Consider the following 22,540-nt stretch of genomic DNA (forward strand, 5'->3'; position numbering starts at 1 on the left):
TTGCGGAAGGGAAACGTTTGACTTTTATTTTCCCCGTAACGTGGCTTCCCATTTTCAACGGCAGATAAAATTAAGGTTTTGGTTTTATTATTCTCCTTCCCCCCCTTGCTTTGATTTTTAGGTGGGTTTTTCCTCTAGGGTGGGCGTTGATAACCTTACCCACGTGGGTAGTTGGGATGATGTTTTTATGTGAGGGTAAAGTCGTAAATTTACATAAATGAGGGCTGCAATTTCTCAAGAGGGCATATGATGGAGAAGTTAAGGTTGTCCTGCCTTGTTCCAACACACATTACTAAAAAGTAACAAAGGAATTGATGTAAAATGAGCTATGTTTCTGTCATGAGAAAACTTTTTATTTTTATTTTTATAATTCTTCTAATAATTAGAATAATTTTTATTTAAATATCTTAACTTGAACTCTTAATTGATAAAGTAATTAAATCTTATAAATACCCGATTATATTTAAAAACATTATCTAAACTCATATCTTACTACCTCTAAATATTACTTGTCAAATACCTAATTTCACATGTCTAATTTCTTTGCTTGAGTAAGCAAGAGGTATACAAATTTATATTGTCTTGTTTTTTTTTTTATATATTTTATTTCTTTTTAGAAAACAAAAACCCTGACTCCAATTGGTGATGGGGGACTTCTAAATTCTTCCTGTCATGTGCCATTCCCCCTTTCCCACTTTCCCCTTTGTTTTCTCTTTTCAATCTTTTCTTTCCCTCTTGTCTCATAGAATGTAAAACAACTTTCTTTGTACCATAAGATTCTCTACCACAATTTTTCTAAACTTAGATTCTTGTATTTTGTACCAAAAAGAATTTTGTAAAGTTCTACATTATATAATAAGAGTTTTGGTGAAAAATATTGTAAAGAGTAACTTTTTATCTAAAATTGAAGTTCGAAAATCGAAATTTTAAGTTATTATAGATAAGTTACAATGGTTGAAACCAAATTAGATATCAATTTTATACTATTTAAATAGTAAATTTATAAAACATAACTTGATTCATTTACATTTGATTCATTTACATTCTCACGTAAAAGATAATTTCTTATTTTATATATTTTATGTTTTTTGAAATTTGAATATGATTCACTTAAATTGGTTATTTTCAAACTTTGAATATTACCTGTATTTGCTTCTTCTTTTATTTTTTTGGGCTTTTGCATTTTGTTTGATGGATGGATTCATCACCTTTGGTGGAAATAATATGGTAGTGGGGTTGGTTAATCCAATCCCATTTTAAGGTGAGGGAAAACAAATGTGATAATTCCTTTGCAAATTATGGGGAGTTGATTAGGGAGGATTTGTAGCCATTGCTATTGAGTCCCATTGTTATTTCTTTGAGTAGATAGATTGGGGCAACCCTAATTCTTGATGTACCAAGATTGAATTGAGTGTAATTATATGAAAGAAAAGAGTACCCAATACCAAGAAAATTGTGTTGGAATGACTGAGATTTGGAGAAACAAAAAAGGGTCTAGAGATCAAAGAGGGCATGGGGGATGTATAGGCCAGCTCTTTGAATGTGTAGTTGGCAGGCAAGCTGCTATAAGATTTGAAGGCTAAGGTTGTTGGTGTTGTTCAGGATGGTCCATAAAGGAAAAGGGATGTGCTTTTTACAGAAGATGTATTGTGTCCTCATCTAGGCGGTCCCAAAGCAATGAAGTTTGTTTCTAGGCCTGGAGGAGAATAGGATTTTAGATCCATAGAGCAGCATTAGCAGTCACAATCCTCATTTCCTTTTCGCTTTCCCTTCTGCGTGTGTAAAGCGGCATTTTGGGCCACTTCCATCCCCCATTATCAGCGACATTATTGCGTCAAAACATGTTTTATTGTTCTAGTTTGCGGGGGAGGGACGGGGTCTCAAACTCTCAACAAAAACAGCCTAATAATACCAAAAAAGGACTATTTCTATAGCTGGTGTGTATGTCACGGTATCATTATTTTCTTAATTCCTTGCCTACCTGTTAGATATGAGATCGAAATATCTTATTTACTTTCTCTTGAACATTTGACGGTACATGTAACCCAGCCCTTGTAGCCGGAAATGAGAATGCTAGGGGGGATAAAACAATACAAACCCATCGTGGACACCTAGGCTTGTAGTTACCCCACGGAAACAGTTGCCACGAGGGGACCTTTCAGGCCTAAACAGGAGAAGAACATAAGGGTCGGAGGTTGCGAACTTGATTGTTGGTCTTTGACAATGAAGATCACAAGGACGGAAGATAGGAAAAAGCACAGATAAGGAAAACGTCAATGGCTGCGATGGTAGTGAAAATGACAAGGCCTGAGGCTGAGTATGTTTAAAACACAAGTGTGCACCATGAGCAGTCTGGATCATTGCGGTGGATAGATCTATCCTGCACTGACGCATATGGATAGCCACCTGGCGAAATAGGAAACCAGCTTGGACTTTGTTATCTGTCACGATCATCCACACAAACGGATAAAAAGGGCTTTTCTCTTGTCATTTGGGTATTGCCCTGGTGCATTGAAAGCTATGTCAATCATCTAACTTTACCATTAGCAGATTATCCAAAATCCTTGGAAAGTGTTCAGAGTTCAGAGGGTATTCCCCAGAGATTTTCTCATATACAATTCTTGTAGTAATTTCTTGTTACCGTTGTTTTGTGTGCCTTTTTATGGTAATTAATGCAGTCAAAGCTAGCTTGAGAGAGCTTGGAGAACCATATATATATATATCACATTGATAATACTGCTTGCCTACAGAAACTTCTGATCTGCCCCCCAAATTTCTGTTCAGGTGACAAATAGGCAGCAAAAATTCATATTTTAAAGTCTGGGGAGATGAGGATTCTGGAGGATTGACCTAACAAACTCAACAATGGCTGTGAAACTCAGATATTCAACATTAGAAAGATTTCTAGTGAGAAATGAGAGTAACAAAAGGGAAATAAGATGGAAAGAGGGAGCTTTCAGAGTCCTCACAGCTACAGACAACCTGTGCTCATGTTCTACTAATCCAAAAGACATGAGAGGTGATAGTTATGTTGTTGATGAATAATCCCCTACCCTATTGAATTTGTGCCATCCACTACAGAAACAAACACTAGTAATGTTCATAAAGAGGTGGCTATTTTAAGATGTTCTGATGCAATAATGGAAGGATGCAGTCCAACATATGGAAAAATCAACAAAACAATAGAAAGTCTTCAGAAACAGAGTGCCACAGGTTAGTACAATATCACAGAGCATTTATCATCCTCCTCATCTCTGCAGACCTCCTGGGATCTGGGTCTTCAATTGCTCTTTCAGTAAGTACTTGCTTGATACGGCACATTGACTTCCTTACCTAAATTTTACAACCAGTAAAAAACAAAAACTCTAGTTAGCAAAATGTGCTTCCTGAAAGATAAAATAAACAATCTGGAACTTGAAGCACAAAAGATAGCACTCAAAATATTAGTATTAGCAAGTGAGAGTATTAAAATTGAAAATGCACAGAAAACATTATGAGTAGTAATCTGAAGCTTCCAAGTTAAAGTCAGCAATAAGCATTGATGAATTTTCCAAGTCTTCCTCAGTCAGATCCACCCCCCAACTGACAATAAAATACAAAAAACCATCGGCACTGCTAATCAAATAGATGTCGAGTAATAACAGGAGAAAGGCCTCTCTCCAGGCACTTTAGCTTCAAACTACCAATTCAAAGAGTCCAAAGCACAAAAAAGTAATGTACTATGACATTTTTGCTCATGATATTAATAACAGTTAACTGTCTAATATCAGGGCTCGAAAACCTCGTAAACCCAAGGCCATTAAGAAGTCCACGGGCCAAGCCAGTTCTTAAAATTCTTCTCCTCCACATATTTCTCATAAAATGAGTTGATGCACTAAAGACTTCTTTAGAGTAGGTCTACCCTCAAGGGAGCATTTGATACTGATAGATTTCTGATTAAGAAATTTCAAGTAGTTTGCTTGATACAAGTCAACCCAGAATTCAGATATTGTAGGGTAAAGTGGTTAACATAGCCTACACTGGCTCTCTTATAAGGCTCAAAAACCTTCTCCTAACATTTTCAGCAGCATTTAAGTAAGGAAGAACCTTGGTATACAAGTGTTTAAAGTCCACCAGATCTTACAAAGGGCAGACAGAAATTTGAATGATGTTAAGGATCTCTGCAAGAGCAGAACTTGCATATAAATGAACACATCAATCATGGGGAAGGAATTCTATTCTTTCCCAAAGCTGGCCACATAAACCATTAGAAGCAAGAAGTGAACGGAAAGAATGATTTGCCTTCTGCCACCCTTGACCAACCATCCAGAGAACCCATCAACTTTGTTTGTTGTGATGCAGTCAGTAACATTTATTAGACGTCAATAACATCCATCCATTTGCTAAAACAGGTATGTCAATGACAAGCAAAAGCAACAGGATTATACCTTGGGAATGCGTTCTGGATTAGGAAATCGTAGATTCTGGGCATGAAGCATCTGCCGTTGAGTCATCAACATGTTTTTCTCTTTCAACAGAACATACCATAGTTTATGGAGATCATCCCAAGACTTTAGACGCAGCTCAGAAGCTTTCCAACTTCGACCTGACAGAAATAAAATTTTAAGGAGAAAAAATTGGACAAATCAGAACATGAACTTTAACTTGAACTACCACAGTAGCTAGGTGGGTCAGCTTAGATCTTGAATTTCAGGCCTGCCCTTCTTGGGGTAGGCAGAGGGGTTCAGGAAAAAAGTCATCTAAAAAATTAAAATAAATTATATGCTCCTTTCTATAGAATATCATTACTACCGTGAGCAGAATTAGGCATAGAAATTTACACATTATTAGTTACTTTATGTAAAAAATGGCCTCTAATGCAGGTCTATATAAGAGTGCAACTGTCTAAGAGAAAAAAACACAAAACGAAACAAAATGCCACAAGATCAGTACATCCTTCATCTAAGAGTTCAACAGTTGTTACATGCCTTATTAGCTAATGGATTCTAAAAAAGGAATTGCTTTAGGATCAAGCCAATCATAAAAAAAATATTGAAAATCAGGCGTGTTTCTTGAGGAAACTGCATTTCCAGTCAATAAACAGCTATGCTTGTAAGAATCTTATTGCAGTGATTGGCAATCCAGCCTATCCAAAATAACATTTATCAGCAGATCCTCAAGAGTACTAGACACTGAACTCCAATAAAAATATCACATTGATCCCAAAATTGCAAGATGTACCAAAACACCAATTATCCAACAACTTCAAACGGATAGACTGCATTATTTGACTTCATAAGGTCAAAAACAAAGAAAGTTGAGTTTTTTTTATAAGGTCAATGTTATAAGCATTTTTTAGCAGGCAGCCAGTATCTCAATAGTTATCCTTTTTTGTGTTAATGAATGATATCTAACATTCAATAAAACCTTTACAAATTGTTTTACAATGAGCAATTTAAAAAGCACTGTATCTGACCCCTAACTTCAACTTTGGGAAACATTGGCCATTAAAGTTCATTTAACAACTCATCAATTGCACAAAGTCAGTGAGATAAACAAGCATGAATGTGTAGTAATCCGCAGCTTCAAACTTTCAAGAAGTTCAAAGATTGTATCAGTTTCAATGACATGTTCAATCATTTCTGATGGCTTTTGCTTCATTATGAATTATGAACTCTAGGTCCCAGGATTGCCGCTATGAATGGAAGAAACACAAGTGAAATGTTGTCATTGAAATTTGAAACAATTTTATAAACTGACCAGCTAATTGCCAATTTTCATTTTTCAGGAATACAGGGGGTAAGATGACTGCAAAGGCATGTAGACGTCTAGTCTTATGTTAAGGAGTATCATAAATCAAAATTGCAGCTTCACATGAGGAAGCATACACACTGCTCTCTCTCTCCCGATGGAAACAATGCTCACATTATACTAAGAATTCATACTCAACACCAAAGATTAAAACATGTAAACTGCTTGTTCCATTACTTAATTGACTTCAACACTCCTAAGCTATACTTTCCCTCTTCAATTAACAATTTAGGACTACGGCCTTCCTTTTTAAGTCAAAGTAAATAACAACACCACCAATAGAAACAGCAAATATTTTAACAGGAATTTGGAAAAAAAAAAAAAAACTAGAATGGAAAAAGCAAAGAAAACCCACGGTCAATAGAATGAAAATGAAGAAGTATACAGGGATTGTACCGTAGACAGGCTTTTCGTCATCAGGGCTTCTATCAGCCTCAAAGAACTGCTCAAGAGGATTAGGACCCGTTGCGGCCGCAGCAGCAGCAGCAGTAGCTGAGCTGCCTGACTTAGCAGCTGCCAAGAGAGCTGTCCTCCCAACAAACCTCGACAGAAACATGGTTAAAATTTGATTTGATTTTGCTAAGAATTCTTGTGAGTAATAAAGAATTTGGGGCGTTTCTTGCCAGAGAGTCAGACATATGCGATGGGGCTTAAGAGCCCAGGCCTATCAAAGAGAGGTATGATGGGCCGGACCCTTACTTTTGCCATTTCTTTAATTAGTTCCATGCAGTCAGTTGCATGAATATGATCACGTCGTAGGGGAAAAGCTTATAAAAAGGAAAGAAAATATGCTAAAGTTGAGGAGGTTTGCAGTTGTCTGCTTGAGTTTTCCAATTCTATCCCCATCTGTGAAGGATGAGAGGCAGAGCATTTGGATTTTAGTTTTGTTTTCAATTTCACATCTTTTGGTTTAAAGAATACGAATTTAACATCACTGGGTCGATGAGAAGGGTTGTGTTCCTTCTACTTTTGCATGCAGGGTAACTCTGAACCCGAAATAGAAGAGAGTACTGAATCCAAGGTATCTTTCCTTACTTATTTAAATGGCTGGTTATCATGTTATTTATGAAAATTTTGAGTTGATGATCTCTATTGTCTACCATCTTTCTTTAGTCTAGTGCAAAATTGTGCAAATAAGTGTTATGATCAGTTTGCAGACTAATCAAATGTTTATCTTGGTGAAACTTCATATTGATCCTTAGGAAAGGACAATCTGTAACAAGTGTTATTTTCTAATAAAACTCTAGACATAAAACCAAGACAAACATTCTACATATTCCTATAGCATGCAAGCATCATCAGGTTTTCCTATAAAAGCCTGAATCTCTTCCAAGGTATGGCCCTTTGTCTCAGGTACCAACTTGAAGATGATAACAATAGCTACTGCACAGTGTGTGGTGAACACGAATTTGAAAAATGCACCTGAAAGAAAAAAAAAATTAGAAACAAGATTAATACATCAAGATTTTCAGTTGAATTTGTTCTTTAGAAGTTCATTCAGAATTTGGGTTGCTAAAATTTCTTATGTTATAGGAAACAGATATTGCTATGGTTAAAGCTACAAATCACTACCTAAGGGTATGCATAATCTATCTGATTTTTCATGATTTGAATAAACCTTTTCTGACACCTTACTTTTAATTCAAAGAAGTCGGAAATCCAGCTCTAGAAGTGTGAAATCCTGCTATGTGCTAGACAATTTTTTTTGTTCGGGTTTTAATGATTTGAAAGGTACATACATTTCATCCTTATAGTATGGCATTGGTAAAAAAAAAAGACTTAGAAAAAAGGATATAATGCTTTTCACATGATTTTGCTGTTAATTATGCTTTGAATATCATAAGTTGATAATGCCTTTGCATTTATAGGAGAAAATTGAGGAGGTTGCAGCCCGAGGTTCTATCTGTGTACGATCAGAGCAGCTTTCTTTTCCTAAAATTGTTGGTTTGAACAAGATGGAAAAGAGGATGGCAATCCTAAGTACAACGGTAAGCTGTATATGTATATCAACTTTATTCTTTTTGGTCTTAATTAATGCTGTAATGCTTTTTGTTAGTCTTAGCCTTACCTGATTATTTGCTTGCATGTATTGTGTTCCTAATCCCAATTATTTATCTTTATATTTAAATTTGTATTTTTGGATTTTAATTTTTTTCCAACTTCACATGTTTTGGTTTAAAATTCGTGAATATGAAATTCAACACATGAAGTTTGAAATTGATCTTACCTGTTCTGAATTTGACGAGTACATAGCCATGGCAATGTCAAGTATGAAACCTGAGAAAGATTGTGTTCCTTCCCTTTTGCTTGCAGGGTAACCCTGAACCAGAAATAGAAGAAACCGATGCCAAGGTCGATCGTATCACTTCATTGCCAAAAGAAGTCATGGCAGATATTCTATCTCGCTTGACCATGGAGACTTTCTTGGACGCATCCTTTCAAGCAAATGGAGACTTTCTTGGACGCATTTTAGAGGCTTTCTGGGCTTTGATGCATCCGCTAAAGTAAATGTGATGTCTCCTTCTATTTTGGGAGGAGAGATTGATGCTGAAAGGCTTAACTTTAGGACTTGGGTAAACGGAATTCTGCAATCACTTCGAGTTCCAACTATAAAGGGTTTAAGAATTCATTCTGATGTGAACTGTATCTCGGATGTTGATAATTGGATCAGCTTCGCCATTGATAAAAGAGCTCAAAGTCTTGAGTTGGACTTATTTAGAACCAGATAAGTACTTAGAGCCGGACACTTCCTTGGAGGACTCCTTAGAGCCAGACGCTTCCTCGGAGACGGAGTCCTACGCAGAGGCGGAGACTTCCCTGGAGCCGGAGACTTAGGTGGGCGCGAACCCTTCCTTAGAGCCATCTTACCTTCTCGCAATGATGGGAGCTACTCCTTCCCTTTGCATTTGCCATGTGCTTCAAGCTTCACTTGTCTTACATCCTTACTTTTAAAAAACGTGGATGCGAGCGACCAGGTTCTTGACTACTTTTTAACTCAGTGTCCATCGCTTGAGGTTTATAGCTTCTGATGCATCGGTAAACCTGAAATGCTTGGAGCTAAGAAACTGCCATTTCCTGAAGAAGGTTGAAATTTATGCTGTCAATCTCGTGTCATTGTTTTACAATGGGAGATATGGTGTCCCTATTGCTTTGAATCTACCCCATCTCCTGGAGCTATTAGTTGGAGGAAACTATTTATCTCAAATTTATCACCTTTCGCAGCTCCAAATCGATCTCTCACAGTTGGAGTCTCTTAGTTTCGATGTGTCCGAAGCTAAAGTAAGTGTTATACTTAATCTGCATGTGCCCATTTGGTTTATCCTCTGAAAATTGCTTTTGCACTGTTCTAGACTTCTCAAAATGGGATTTTTTCCCAGGCTTGGCCGTTCCTTAAGAACATTCCCACACTGAGTAATCTCAAGCATTTGGAATTGGAGAGCGGAATTACATGTGTTTCCCAATCTTTCCCTTCTTTCACTTTACTGCTAACAGCGGCTCCTTTCTTACATACATTTACGCTCAAGGTAAATTTTCTTATGCCTGTGCCCTTGCCTTTGCTTTGGGTGTTTCTGAGTTCACGTATCCCCCATCTCCCCTGCTTTTTAACATTGTCAAAGTGTCTGCAGCAAGAATTCTTTCAAAATGTCTTGTGTTTTGCTTCTATTTGGAACCTATATCTACGTCTGCCTTTGTTTTATGTCACAGATTATGTTCTGCTTAGATTGGCCATCCAGGGAGTCATCACAGACAACGATCTGCTCAAATTGCTCAGCCAGGGAGCTATCGAAGATCTCATTGGAAAATCCTCATCCAAGCTTTAAAGTTGTGGAACTGTATGGGTTTGTCAGGGTTCCAGCCGTAATGGAGATGGTTTTCCACTTGCTTGAGAATGCTCCGCTGCTTGAGAAGTTAATGATTGATCCATGCCCGCCATGTTACCTTGACAGCAGAAAAGAGTCTAGGTTTAGAGAATCATGGGATTACAAATCTGCTAAGCAGCAGGCTATGGAGCTGCAATCAAAGATACCTCCAGGAATTGAATTTATAGTGGCATAAGATAATACTAACATATTGTCATAAGATACAGTCGTACTGGAAATATTGGAAACAGTGTACCCTGGCTCGATGAATACCCCTCAAGCCCCTAGAGTTGCTAAGATTTGTGCATGGATAATATTTGGTTATGCTTGGATTGCTTTCAGGGGCGCAGCGTCCCATGGCCACCCAAAATTTTTAAAATTTTTTATATATTGTATATATTTTTAATAATTTTTTATTAAATAATTAATAAAATAATAAAATGATTCTATCATCAAATTACATTTTTTCAAAAATTTTAAAAAATTTTCATTTACTATACATGACTTCAACCTTTTGATAAAATTAGAGTTTATCAGGATATTATTAGTTGTCATATAAGTTCTTACTCACTAATCAAATGTAAAAAAAATAAAAATAAGTTTACTGACCTAATCTCACAAAGTCTTAATATAAATATAAACTTATCATAACATATTATATATTAACAGTTCAACCCAATAATCTATCGTATCATATTATATATCAACAATTTAATCTAATAACTCAATAGGTTAATTAACAATTCAAAAAACACATAAAAAGTAAGAGAAGAACTTTATAAAAAAACTATACATTTCGTATAAAACACATAAAAAAAATAATTTATTTGAATTTAAAAAATTATTTTTTCTTTTATTCTTATACAGAAAGAGTAAGCGAGACTCTTTCTATAATTTTTTAATTATATATATATTGCATCATTATTACTATTAATATATTTTTTTTTAATACGTTCAATATCTTATAAATTTTATTTAATTTTATACATAATTGAGAATTAAATTATATATAAAATTTTCTTTAACTATTAATTTTTTTTTGTTGTTTACCTTTCGGCCCTTAAAGATGGGCCTGTAGCCCTCATAAAGGCACGTCCTGTGTGAAAGAGATGGAGCAACCAGCCACTTGAGTCCAGTCTAGTCCAATCAGCATTCGCATTTTTGAGTGAGAAAAGAAGAAAGAGGAAATAAAGAACTCACCAACCTTCCATAAAATAATCCTCACCCATCATAAAGCTAATAGCAAAAATACCCAAAAGCTTAAAAAGTCCCTTTATGGATGAGAAAAATAAAGGTAAAGCAAGACAGAGAAAACAGCCATATTCCCAATATTCAATAAAGGTCAGAGAATTTCCCCAAGAAGTGGTCCCTCTATGACCAAAGTTTGGGGTACCCTTAAGGACCTGAAAGCAACCTCCACGTTCTGTCTCTTGTTTTCTTTCTCCCTAATACCTTCATCATCATTACCCCTAATCACTCTTTTTTCCTCCCTCAAATCCCCCATCATTATCCCTTATACTATGTAGTTTTTGGGCCTTCATGAGATCCTTATTCTTATTTCATTCAATTAACGTTGGGTGATTTGGGACAAACACTTTGAAGCTACCACCAATCTGATCTCTCCATTTGCCTCCATTTGCCCAAAAGCAAAGCTTGATTGATGGAGATTGTTATTATCTATTATTGAATGCTAGATGATTCCGCATACCCAAGAAGAAGACAAAGCTTGACCAGCTACTCCCCTCTTCAATAATTTAAACCCCAGAGCTATCTTTGTTTTCTCTTTCCTTTACTTGGCTTTCCAAGTATTGACAAACTTGTCCATGGTCCAATCAACCATGTCCAGCTATTCTCCAATATCATCATCATTGCTAACTCATGTCGGTGTATCATATCACCTGCAATTCCTGATTTCAAGATGCTGTGTGCGCCTTTTTTTTCTTCACCTTCAACAATATTCTAGTGAAAAAGTTAAACAATGGTCCTTCAATTTTACTTTGTCAATGAAACTAATTGACATTTTCTTTATATAATTGTACCCAATTGGTCAGTGTTCTTTGCATGATTCAATCTCGAAATATGAGTTTTGGCTTTGTACTAACCCCCTTATATCTAAATTAAATTTTTATCTTAGTCAAAAAAGAGAAGAGGAAAAACATTTAGCAAGAGAAGAAATATTTTATAATAACTGGCAGACGTAACGAAAACACGTGTCCATTCGAAGTTGAGTCTTGCAAAAGGCAAGAGAACCTGATAATTGAGGGCACTGAATTCAATTTTCAACATTTTGACTTGCATTAGCGTAAAATGATAATTACTCTTTCCATTATATCCAAATAAATTTTCTGTCTTAATCATCATGAAAATAACAGAATAAAACATTTAACGACCCAAAAAGCATCTTAAAGTAACCTACAGATTTAACAAAAAAACGACAAAAATATATAGGTATAATATACAAAAAAAAAATTTGAATAAATTTTTATATTTTTATTATGTTTAATTGAGTTTTGGTATTTTTTATTTTGAATCTAATAAATTTTTATATTTTTTATTTTTAGTTAAATAAATATTTATGATTAATAATTGACTTAGTCAAAATATTATTTATTATTTTATATTGATCTAATATATTAAAATAATATAATTAATTATGATATGACATATTGACATATCATAATTAATATTATATTTTTTTTAAAAAAAATTGATATTATATGACATGCTAATTTAAAATAATAATATGATAGTATGATATTTTTTATTTTTCATATCAATATCATGTAGATATAAAATAATAAATTATATTTTTATTAATTATTAATAATAAAAGATTATTTGATCTAAATAAAAAATTATTTAAATTTACTTGAATAGTTTAAAAGTTTATTTGAATATTGTATCAAAACTTATATCTCTATTTGATGTTGAGGGTAAAAACCTTGATAATTGCAGGCATTGAATTCAAATTTCAACATCTTACCTAGTTTTGTTTTGATCCAATAAACTATTTTTTGTGACAAGCATGGGAGATCAAGAGTAACATCAGAATCAAATACAAAATTATAATATGATTAAACAGCAGTCAATTTTCTTGAACCTTTCATTAATTTTTTAAAGCATGGTAGATTGTTCATCTTAACAAGAAAACCAATAACAAATTATTGTAACAAAAAATCAAATTAATTTCCCATTAATTTTGGGTTTAGAAATACACTAATTGATTGAGCAAAATTTTTATAATTTTATACGGAAGCGTTTAATTTTTTATAAGATTATATTAAATTTCAATTACAAATCAAATAATTTTCATTATATGTATATAGACACACGCGTGATAAAACTAATATAAAATTAAACCAAATTTTCATATAACGAGATTTAAATTTAAATTCTAACAAACGTTTAAAAGATAGGGTTGTTCGATGATTATATTGAGATGTTTGGGTACATAAATATGTTACATAATTTTCATTGGTCCCCTTCAAGATTCATACGTCGCATGCTACAACCAGATGATACTATTTGTCTCTGTGTTGTCCCCATTGTTAAGGCTTTCCTAATCTTTAACATTTATTCGCGAAGCCTAACCAACCAACGCACTACATGTCATTTTCTTTGAAAAATCTTTGCAATTTTTGACAAATTTAATTTTAGATTTAGTCTCTTTATTAAATTAACTTGAAAAAAAGTAACTTTAATAAAGGTCGATTTTATTTTATTTATTTTTAACTTTAAATTAAAATAAAGAACCTTGAAAGAACGCAATCAACTCCTACAAATCTCATCCTACATTATTTAGAGTTGGACTCAATTGTTTACCTAATATCTACCTCTTTATGGAAGTAGTTTAAATTTAATTGTTCTTGTACGTAAACAGTTTGATTGTTATTACAATTCGGTATTGGACCCAACAACAAATTATATGTATTTTCAAAGAAAACAAATATATTTATAAATGCTCATATTTTTCTTATAAGAAATTGGATTTTAAATATCTTCTCGAAATAAAACGCGTATAAGAGGATGGATCACCACCTTTAGCAGTGAAATTAGATGGTATTAAAATCTTTTACAAGACAAAAATCTTGAGCCATATCTAAAAGAGTACCTAAACCAATGGGCAAAATTGGTGGGGGCTTAGTCCTTATGGGCTAACAAAAGTAGAAGAGCAACTTTTGTAGGCTGCCAGTTGTGAGTGAACTGTTAGTCAAAGAGGGCTAATAAAATGATAATTTTGATTTATAAATTAAATTATATATTAATTATTTTATTTTTAAGATATTTTATTTCATTCCGTAAATTAAAGGTGCCCACGGCATTATTAAAGGCACACTATTTACCGTTGGGGTGGACAAGGGAGTGTGTCGGTTTTGCTTTGACTGTCTTCGCATTCCTCCCTTGTTTGCTCCATCGGCCCTTGGTTTTAGGGCACCCCGACCCCGCAATTCCTACTCATGGTCATCCCCTACCGCTCCACACGTGATCGTCATTTAACAATTCCCCAAACTACCCCCACCTTTCAATCATTTGCGCTGCTGAAGTTCCCGTAAAACATGCCCACGTGGGTGCCACCTTGCCAAGGTCAATCCCGTCATTTTCCTGACAAAACGTGTAGGTTTATCGAAACTAGGTGGACCGTTTGGACACCTGGGGATTGATATTGCCAAGACAACACCACACGACATCGTTCACGTCACCAACTTGTCAATATAAAATTTTCATGAAGTTTCTACCCTTCAAAATCTCTGCTTTTCATAATTCGAAAAAAGAAAATAAAAACAACCGTAATGGATGCTATGCTGGTTAACTTATTTTTGTGTTTTTTTTTCTTTTAATGTAATTAAGAAACTGTAGTTTCCATAGAAGAAACAAAAAGGCTCTCTGCTTCATATAAAGAGAGACAGAGAGAGAGAGAGAAGTTGAGTACAAAGTAAGTTGGCACTCCTTGTCATTATTGAATTCAAGCTTAAATTGCTTACACATTTCTGAATTCTCGTAAAATGTTGCAATTGTACTCTGTTGCTTCAAAGAACACCGGGATTGTTTAAGTTTACTCTGCTATTTTTGCTCAGTTTTTTCTTTTCTTCCCTTCTTTTTTTTCACTGGAACCATTTTTAGGTGGTGTGGGGTAAGATGATTTATTGTTGACTTTAATGCCTTTTCACTTGATTTTGCTTCGAAGTTTGCCAAAAGGTTCTTTCTTTCATTGTAACAACCTTTTTTTTCACTCATTATTTTGCTATTGCAATTACTAACACCTCACTGCTCCCCCACATTTCATTTCATCTATCTCTTATCTTCAAATTGAAAATCTTTTGTGAAGATTTCATTATCTTTAGCTTCACTTTTTTGTCCCTTAACCTTTCCCAGGCTCCCATCTCCATATCCTTCTTCCCTTTATTAGCTCTATATTAGTAGCTGCACATGTAAGTGGCTTACTCTTTTGGCCTTTTGGGTGATCTTGTTTTCCTTTGTTTTCTCTTGCTTCTAGCTGTTTTAGTTACTTTCTTTAAGATTTGGGATCTGGGTAGTTCTCAGATTTAGTAGTTTACACTTACTGGTTCTAAGAAGTTGGTGTTTTTGTGTGTGTGTGTATATATATATATATATATATATATATATAGAGAGAGAGAGAGAGAGAGAGAGAGAGAGAGAGAGAGAGAGAGAGAGAGATCATGGCAGGAAGAGCTCCGGCGAAAGCAGATGAGCCACAGCCACATCCACCAAAGGAACAGCTACCCAACGTTTCTTATTGCATTACAAGTCCACCTCCATGGCGTGAGTTTCTTCAACCCTGCTGTTCTGTTATTGGTTGTTTTTCCTGGTTTTGACTGCTTAGATTCTAAATTTTGAATTCAGTTCCTGAGGTATTATGTTAGATTTTTGGTTGGTTTAGAGTGTGATTCTTGTGAATCCACCAGGGAATGTTTTAGGTAAGGTTTTGGTATTGGTCATTGTTTTTGGATATGCATCTTCTGTAAATTCCTTTTTCAGCTGAAAGTAAGTAGCTTTTTTGGGTTCTTCTTTCGGCTTAGATACCACTTTTTGGAAAAGCGAAGTGCCACTATTCTGCGAAAAAGAAAAAATCTTTTTAATTTTGGTTTATTTTATATTCTAATTCTGTGAGGATGAGAAAAAAAAGAAAAGAAAAATAAAACATACCTACTACTTTTTGATAATTCATCGTGTACTAAAATTTGGGTTTATTTTATAGAATGAGAAATATATATATATATATTAAAATCTCTTTTCATGTATTCCGCTTTGGTAACTGAGGACGGTATTCTAAGTCATCTGCCTATTGATTTGGTTAAAGTCAATCTGAAGCCAACTTCTCTCTGTTAATTGACTCCTTTTGGTTCAATTTTGTTAAGCATTTCCTCTTCTAACTGGCATTTTCTATTTGTCTTTCACCTAAACACCCCCCCCCTTCCAAATTATCTTTAATTTTCTCTGGGGTGTTCACTTTCTACTTCAAACAAATTGAGGAAAATTTTCATTTATTGTTTTGATGGTGTGAAGATAAATAACTGTTGTGGATACGCCTTCACTTGGCTATTATGTAATAACTCCATTTTTGCTGGCATTTGTACACTGGTAGTAAAACATGGCAAACTAATCTGTTGGCATTTTGGTGTGTATCTGATGCAGCCGAGGCCATCCTTCTTGGTTTTCAACATTATATAGTGATGCTTGGAACAACAGTGATCATCCCCTCTTCTCTTGTTCCCCAGATGGGAGGTGGAAATGTAAAGCCCAATGAAAATAAATCTACATAAAGATTCAACATTTGTTACGTAGTTTGATCACTATGGTACTTTGCCTGGACATGATAATTTCAAACATGTTATTGCAATGACTTTTATAGGAGGAGAAAGCAAAGGTGATCCAGACACTGCTCTTTGTTGCTGGTTTAAACACATTGCTGCAGACACTGTTTGGGACTAGATTGCCTGCTGTGATTGGAGGATCTTATACATTTGTCCCAACCACAATTTCAATTATCCTTGCTGGTCGGTTCAGTGATACTTCAGATCCTATCGAGGTTTTGTGATCTAAACTCCATTTTACTGTATATGCCGGTGTTTGTTTGGGCTTTGGAATTGCTAAAGTTGCTTCTTAATATGGAAGAGCAAGCAGTTACCTAATTGCCATAGTGGAGACAATTTCTATCCAGCTTGAGTATAACTGATGTGATACTGTATTTCTTCAACATCCCATTGGAAGAACAGTATAGAGATGTTTACAATGCATTCCTTTTTTTCTTGATAGGAGTTCAAGATTCTAGACACTTTTTTGTATTTTATAATTTGAAAAAGTAAATATACAGAAAAAGGAATCGAGTTTGAGCACCAGCATTCTGCTTATTGATGTTTTATGTGGTTTATTTATATATTGTGTTTTGATGCCTTTTCAGAGATTTAAAAGGATTATGCGGGCAATCCAGGGTTCCCTCATTGTTGCTTCAACTCTTCAGATTGTCCTTGGCTTCAGTGGCCTTTGGCGTAATGTTACAAGGTTAGTTGACTATTGCTTACTATTTCATGGAAAGCTTGAAGGCCTTAGCCATATATGCTTTTCCTTGTAGCTTTGAAGTAATTGTAATAAAGTTGATTGTATCTTGGTCTTATATGTTTGATATTTGTTATTGTAAGCAGATTCTGTTTTTGAATTGCTGGTTCCCGGACTAATACTTGCTTCATGCTGGTTCAATTGAATGTTTGCTCCAGTACATCTGGAACAAATTCAAATATTTTAATGAGACGCTTGCAATTAATTTATTTTAATCATATGGGTATATGTTTCCATTTTTCAGGTTTTTAAGTCCACTTTCAGTTGTTCCTTTGGTATCTCTAGTTGGTTTTGGGCTTTATGAGTTTGGTTTTCCTGGGGTAAGTCTCTGTTTCACATTATATACTATGAAAATGCATAGTCTGACAGTGTACCATTATCTTTATCATCATATGGATGTTGACTATTGTTTCAATAATTAGGTTGCCAAATGTGTGGAGATTGGGCTGCCTCAGCTAATTCTCATAGTATTTATCTCACAGGTAGTGCTTTAAAATTTTCAAAAAGTGCAGTTGTCCATCTTATATCTATAGCTCACATATTTGAGATTTTTTCTCAGTATCAAAACAATAATTGGTTGTTTGTGCTTATTGTGCAGTACATGCCTCATGTGATAAAAGCTGGAAGACACATCTTTGATCGTTTTGCTGTCATATTCACTGTGGCGGTTGTTTGGATTTATGCGCATTTACTCACTGTGGGTGGAGCTTATAATGGTAAAGCACCAAAGACACAGATAAGCTGCCGCACCGATCGTGCTGGTTTAATAGATGCTGCTCCATGGTGAGTTCATGCAGCATCCTTAGAGCAGTTGTCCCCTTTGCAATTCTCGATTGGTATATCATGCATGATTTAACCTATAAATTATTTATTTCGAGAAAGGTGCACATGAAAATCTTTTGTTACTCTGGGGTACATTTTCTTAAATATCATAGGGTTTCACTCTAATTCATAATCAATTGAATGGGTTGGTCATGCATTTCAACAAATGGGCTAGCTGATTAGGCAAGACTGGTGTTTATATGTTCTATCTGGGGAAATTCTACTTCTACAAATTAAAAATTTCGGTACATATTGGATAATGCTAAATTATTTATTTTGAGAGAGGTGCACGTGAAAATCTTTTGTTATTCTAGGGTACATTTTCTTAAATCATAGGGTTTCACTCTAATTCATAATCAATTGAATGGGTTGGTCACACATTTCAACAAAGGGGCTAGCTGATTAGGCAAGACTGGTGTTTATATGTTCTATGTGAGGAAATTCTACCTCTACAAATTAAAAATTTTGGTACATATTGGATAATGCTTGTGACGTATTCAATCCGGCTCTAGTTGCCTTCTAGAAGTTTCAGTTATGGACTTGCTTCATAAGTTTAATAGTCTTTTTAAATTGAATAGAGAATCTAAGGTACAGAAGGCAAATGTGGATTTGATTTGATAACAACCTTAAGATTCTTTTACCATAATATGATATCTTTTCTCAAGAATGGCTAAGTTATAATCATTGCTTACAAAAATTATGGATTTGCAGGATAAGAGTTCCGTATCCCTTTCAATGGGGAGCTCCTTCATTCGATGCTGGTGAAGCCTTTGCTATGATGATGGCTTCTTTTGTTGCTCTTGTAGAGGTTTGTTTTCTTCTGTTATTTATGAATTTTATTAACTTTTAAATCGTTTTCTATTCTTCTTATTTTGTTGTTTCTAATAAAAAAAACTGAATTGAATGTCATTGCCATCTTTGTTATTTTTCTTTGCTACTATTTTCTTTCAAGTTATTTCTTATTGACTTTCCTGCACTGCCATTTTATTTCAGCTCTTTTTGTATCAACTGGCAGAGTTTTTTCATTTTCTCCCTTAGAGTTAAAGAATGATTGGTTTTCAATATTTTTTGGTGATTTGGTTGTTCTGTATTGCTGTTTAAGCATACATCTTAGCAATATTGAAGTTTTATTTAATAATTCAAAGAAAGGTAACCTTTTACCTCTGTCCATTGTCATAAACAGTCCACTGGGGCTTTTACTGCGGTATCAAGATATGCAAGTGCGACTCCAATGCCACCCTCTATTCTTAGCCGTGGTGTTGGTTGGCAGGTAATTTGAAAAAGCTTGTTGATTTGCATGCGTCTAATGTGAAAAAAATTATAAAATTAACATTATTAGTTAAATTGGCTGCCTTATGCTTTATGATCACATTGGATTGGTCTACTATTAATCTTGTGCCTCAAATTACATGAATTCATATACATTAAGTCATCAACATTGCCACAGGATCCTGCATTTCCATTGGACATCTGGAAATTTTATCTGCCTTTGCTGAACTTCAAGTCATGTTAGTATTGAATTCTTATCTTTGTGAACTTACCCTTTTTTGCCCTGCTTTAGGGAGTTGCAATTTTGGTCTCAGGCTTGTTTGGAACTGTCAATGGATCCTCAGTATCTGTGTAAGGCTCTGATTAGCAATGAAAGTTATTGTTGGACCTTTTTTTTCCCTGTTCAATCAATTGAAAACAGAATTTTTATACTGACTTTGGTCTCTCTTCAGAGAGAATGCTGGTCTTTTGGCCTTGACACGAGTTGGCAGCCGAAGAGTTGTCCAAATCTCTGCTGGATTTATGATTTTCTTCTCCATTCTTGGTAATTTGTTGATTTATGAGATTTTTTAAAAGTCTTTGAGCATTTTTTTTCCTATTTGTTGTTGATATATCATGAATGTGCAGGGAAATTTGGAGCAGTCTTTGCCTCAATTCCAGCACCCATTATTGCTGCTTTGTACTGCCTGTTCTTTGCTTATGTCGGTATGTGTCTGATTCGAGCTGTTCACGAGCAAGCATGTGGATCTATGATATGTTGTAAGCTGTTTCAAGTATTTATGTATTGAATTTCCTCATTCTGCAGGTGCGGGAGGTCTTAGTTTTCTTCAATTCTGTAACCTCAACAGCTTCCGTACAAAGTTTATACTAGGCTTCTCTGTTTTTATGGGCTTATCTGTGCCACAGTACTTCAACGAGTATACTGCACTTAATGGCTATGGTCCAGTTCACACAGGCGCGAGATGGGTATTCATACTAAATCTCTTTAACTTTTAATCTTAAAATAACCTTTTGTTGTAATCATATTGTAGTTAATTGGGTCTCACTGACAAGAATTTTGTTCGTTGCTTGACAGTTCAACGACATTGTAAATGTTCCTTTATCATCAGAAGCATTTGTTGCGGGTTGCTTGGCATATTTCCTTGACAACACATTGCATCGCAAGGACAGTTCAATTAGGAAGGACAGGGGTAAGCACTGGTGGGACAAGTTCCGATCCTTCAAGGGTGATTCAAGGAGTGAAGAATTTTATTCCCTCCCCTTCAACCTAAACAAATATTTCCCATCTGTGTGATATACTAGGAGTTGCTGAGTTAAAGGCGGTTTATCAAGTATTGCCCCTTGTTAAGTTCTGAATGGCACCTTGTCGATCACATCTTACTATCGCCAACCATTAATTCTCTGTTGTGAATTGTATCACACGCTTTAGCAGCATAACATAGTGTTTCCCTTTATAGGATGCGTAGAATATTTATTGAATTATTGTTTTTTTTTCTTGCTGTAAATCCAACAGACGTGTGGATTTGAACTAGCAATGAAGCAGTTTTAATGCCTCTGTTCAATTCATCCTGTTTTCATGTTTGCTGTATAAATGTTAGTTCACTAATTTCTTTATCTGCATATTCAACATGCTAAGGATATAAAGCAACCTGATGGTACGTTGTGCAATCTACATTACCTTATCAGGTCATGAAAAGATTTGGACTTTCTTATAACCTGATTTATGAAGCATGGAGGCTGTCTTACAGAGGGTTCATCTATTTGTAAACTAGTTACGAAGTCCACAATCTTGAGTTTCTAAAGTGGCTTTGTGTATCCTTCTTTCTAATTGACTCCTTTTTCGGGTCGTTCTTGGTAGAGGGTAAATTGATGGAGATCATGGGATCCAAGTGTACTAGGAGTAAACTTCCCTGCTCCATTCCCCAACTCTGTTAAGAGGGAAAAATGAAACTAAAAAGAGCAAGAAAATTTTTTGTAATGCTGATTTGTGAAATTGATTTGAACCAGCTTCTAGCCTTTTAGTGTATTGGCAATTCCTTGTAATCTAATTAATAATGTCTGAACAGCAAATTTGGGCTCAAATAGGACTGGACTGAGCTGGTGCAAGCATTGTTTACTTTTTCAGAATTGGATTCTCTTCCAATATTTGTCAGTATGGGCGGAGTTACAGGGATGCTCTGCACTAACCGTCCTAAATGGATTCTGTGCATCAGAAAATGGTGTGTTCTCATACCATTGATCTTCATAAAAGGAAACTGAGTTACTACTTGCAAATTCTTTGAACAAACCAGCTATAACTAACATCTTTGTCGAAAACTAATATAGCTAAGTGGCAGTGCCGTCTTTTAGGCCGTTCCGGAAGGCCATGTCAAGGCATAACAAAACCTGCCATACTAACTTTCTTGTAGATGTCTACTACAGAATCTCAGCCCTTCTTGGTATTTGGTATCCACTCTGGTCTGGTGATATTAAATATAGTAAAGCAGAGACGACAATGGAACAAGATGAAATGAATTTCAGGGTTAATAAGAACAGATGCCAGTTGTCAGTCTTGCCTTCTGGAAATACAGTTGCTCCCACAAAATTCTATTTCCATCAATCAATTAATTCAAGTGCTTTTATCTCAAGCTTTGCATCTACTTTTTCCTTACAGCAAGCACTTTAGAAATCAACCACACTGGCTTTTCAATAATATTGCCATCCATGATGGTAGAATCTCCTATTTTTTGATCTGAAAGATTTGTATCTAACCTAAAAAGAAGATGTCATGATGATGATTATTCCATTTTCATAAATCCTTTTACACGTACACAGAAAAAATAATTTATAATATGAAATTCAAAGATCAATGGGAGCTTATCCACAAACAAATCCACCCAACATTCACTTGGTTTTGTACTTCTAAGCTAAAAAAGCAGCAGAAAGGTTTCAGAGGGGATCTTTCTGGAGGGAAGCAAAACTTTGTGAGGTGAAACATTTGGTTTGGGTTATGGAATCGAGGTGCTTTGTTTTCTTTTGGACTAATCTGATAGGGAACACAAAAAAAAAAAGGAAAAAGAAAAAGAGAAAACAGATAACTGAGTAAACTGGAAAGGAACTGATCCTTAATTCTCTCTTATCTACTTTGTTTGCCCTAAACCTGGATGAACAGGATCCCTGATGGCTATATGTGGTTGGTTTTGTACAAGTAAATATTCTTTCTAGTTGCTGAAGAGTAAAAGAGG

The 22,540-nt window shown here is 35.0% G+C and overlaps 3 protein-coding genes across 3 annotated transcripts; 2 read left to right on the top strand and 1 right to left on the bottom strand.

Annotated features, from left to right (window-relative positions):
* Window positions 1-2,885: 2,885 nt before the first annotated feature.
* On the bottom strand, window positions 2,886-6,381 carry LOC110422870 (ribosomal protein L29 family protein). The gene is made up of 3 exons (XM_021436888.2): window positions 6,187-6,381; window positions 4,428-4,585; window positions 2,886-3,333 (listed from the first exon to the last, which is right to left on the bottom strand). The coding sequence occupies exons 1-3, from the start codon at window positions 6,344-6,346 to the stop codon at window positions 3,226-3,228; spliced, it is 426 nt and encodes a 141-aa protein (XP_021292563.1). The 5' UTR covers window positions 6,347-6,381; the 3' UTR covers window positions 2,886-3,225.
* Window positions 6,382-8,025: 1,644 nt separating this feature from the next.
* LOC110422836 (uncharacterized) lies at window positions 8,026-10,001 on the top strand. Its single transcript, XM_089784618.1, has 4 exons — window positions 8,026-8,512; window positions 8,790-9,069; window positions 9,168-9,314; window positions 9,496-10,001. Exons 1-4 carry the CDS (start codon window positions 8,304-8,306, stop codon window positions 9,844-9,846), a joined length of 987 nt encoding a protein of 328 aa, XP_089640744.1. The 5' UTR covers window positions 8,026-8,303; the 3' UTR covers window positions 9,847-10,001.
* A 4,625-nt stretch (window positions 10,002-14,626) lies between these two features.
* On the top strand, window positions 14,627-20,878 carry LOC110422441 (Xanthine/uracil permease family protein). Its single transcript, XM_021436347.2, has 15 exons — window positions 14,627-15,079; window positions 15,278-15,431; window positions 16,305-16,402; window positions 16,522-16,698; window positions 17,071-17,171; window positions 17,470-17,545; window positions 17,648-17,707; window positions 17,824-18,008; window positions 18,759-18,855; window positions 19,231-19,317; window positions 19,609-19,667; window positions 19,769-19,860; window positions 19,944-20,021; window positions 20,122-20,282; window positions 20,392-20,878. Exons 2-15 carry the CDS (start codon window positions 15,329-15,331, stop codon window positions 20,608-20,610), a joined length of 1,593 nt encoding a protein of 530 aa, XP_021292022.1. The 5' UTR covers window positions 14,627-15,079; window positions 15,278-15,328; the 3' UTR covers window positions 20,611-20,878.
* Window positions 20,879-22,540: the final 1,662 nt, after the last annotated feature.

This window comes from Theobroma umbraticum, unplaced genomic scaffold (assembly GCF_002168275.2).
Source record: "Theobroma umbraticum cultivar Fairchild unplaced genomic scaffold, ASM216827v3 scaffold_146.0, whole genome shotgun sequence".
In the NCBI taxonomy this organism is placed as follows: Eukaryota; Viridiplantae; Streptophyta; class Magnoliopsida; order Malvales; family Malvaceae; genus Theobroma; species Theobroma umbraticum.

What these genes read in the sequence shown, in the direction of transcription:
- LOC110422870 (XM_021436888.2), bottom strand. Translation starts at nt 6,346, where the DNA reads ATGTTTCTGTCGAGGTTTGTTGGGAGGACAGCTCTCTTGGCAGCTGCT. An exon ending in TGACGAAAAGCCTGTCTACG is followed by an intron (nt 4,586 to 6,186) that starts GTACAATCCCTG and finishes TATTTCTGTCAG; the next exon opens with GTCGAAGTTGGAAAGCTTCT. An exon ending in ATCCAGAACGCATTCCCAAG is followed by an intron (nt 3,334 to 4,427) that starts GTATAATCCTGT and finishes TGTAAAATTTAG; the next exon opens with GTAAGGAAGTCAATGTGCCG.
- LOC110422836 (XM_089784618.1), top strand. Translation starts at nt 8,304, where the DNA reads ATGTCTCCTTCTATTTTGGGAGGAGAGATTGATGCTGAAAGGCTTAAC. An exon ending in TCGATGTGTCCGAAGCTAAA is followed by an intron (nt 9,070 to 9,167) that starts GTAAGTGTTATA and finishes ATTTTTTCCCAG; the next exon opens with GCTTGGCCGTTCCTTAAGAA. An exon ending in TACATACATTTACGCTCAAG is followed by an intron (nt 9,315 to 9,495) that starts GTAAATTTTCTT and finishes TTTATGTCACAG; the next exon opens with ATTATGTTCTGCTTAGATTG.
- LOC110422441 (XM_021436347.2), top strand. Translation starts at nt 15,329, where the DNA reads ATGGCAGGAAGAGCTCCGGCGAAAGCAGATGAGCCACAGCCACATCCA. An exon ending in ATACTTCAGATCCTATCGAG is followed by an intron (nt 16,699 to 17,070) that starts GTTTTGTGATCT and finishes ATGCCTTTTCAG; the next exon opens with AGATTTAAAAGGATTATGCG. An exon ending in AATGGATCCTCAGTATCTGT is followed by an intron (nt 19,668 to 19,768) that starts GTAAGGCTCTGA and finishes GTCTCTCTTCAG; the next exon opens with AGAGAATGCTGGTCTTTTGG.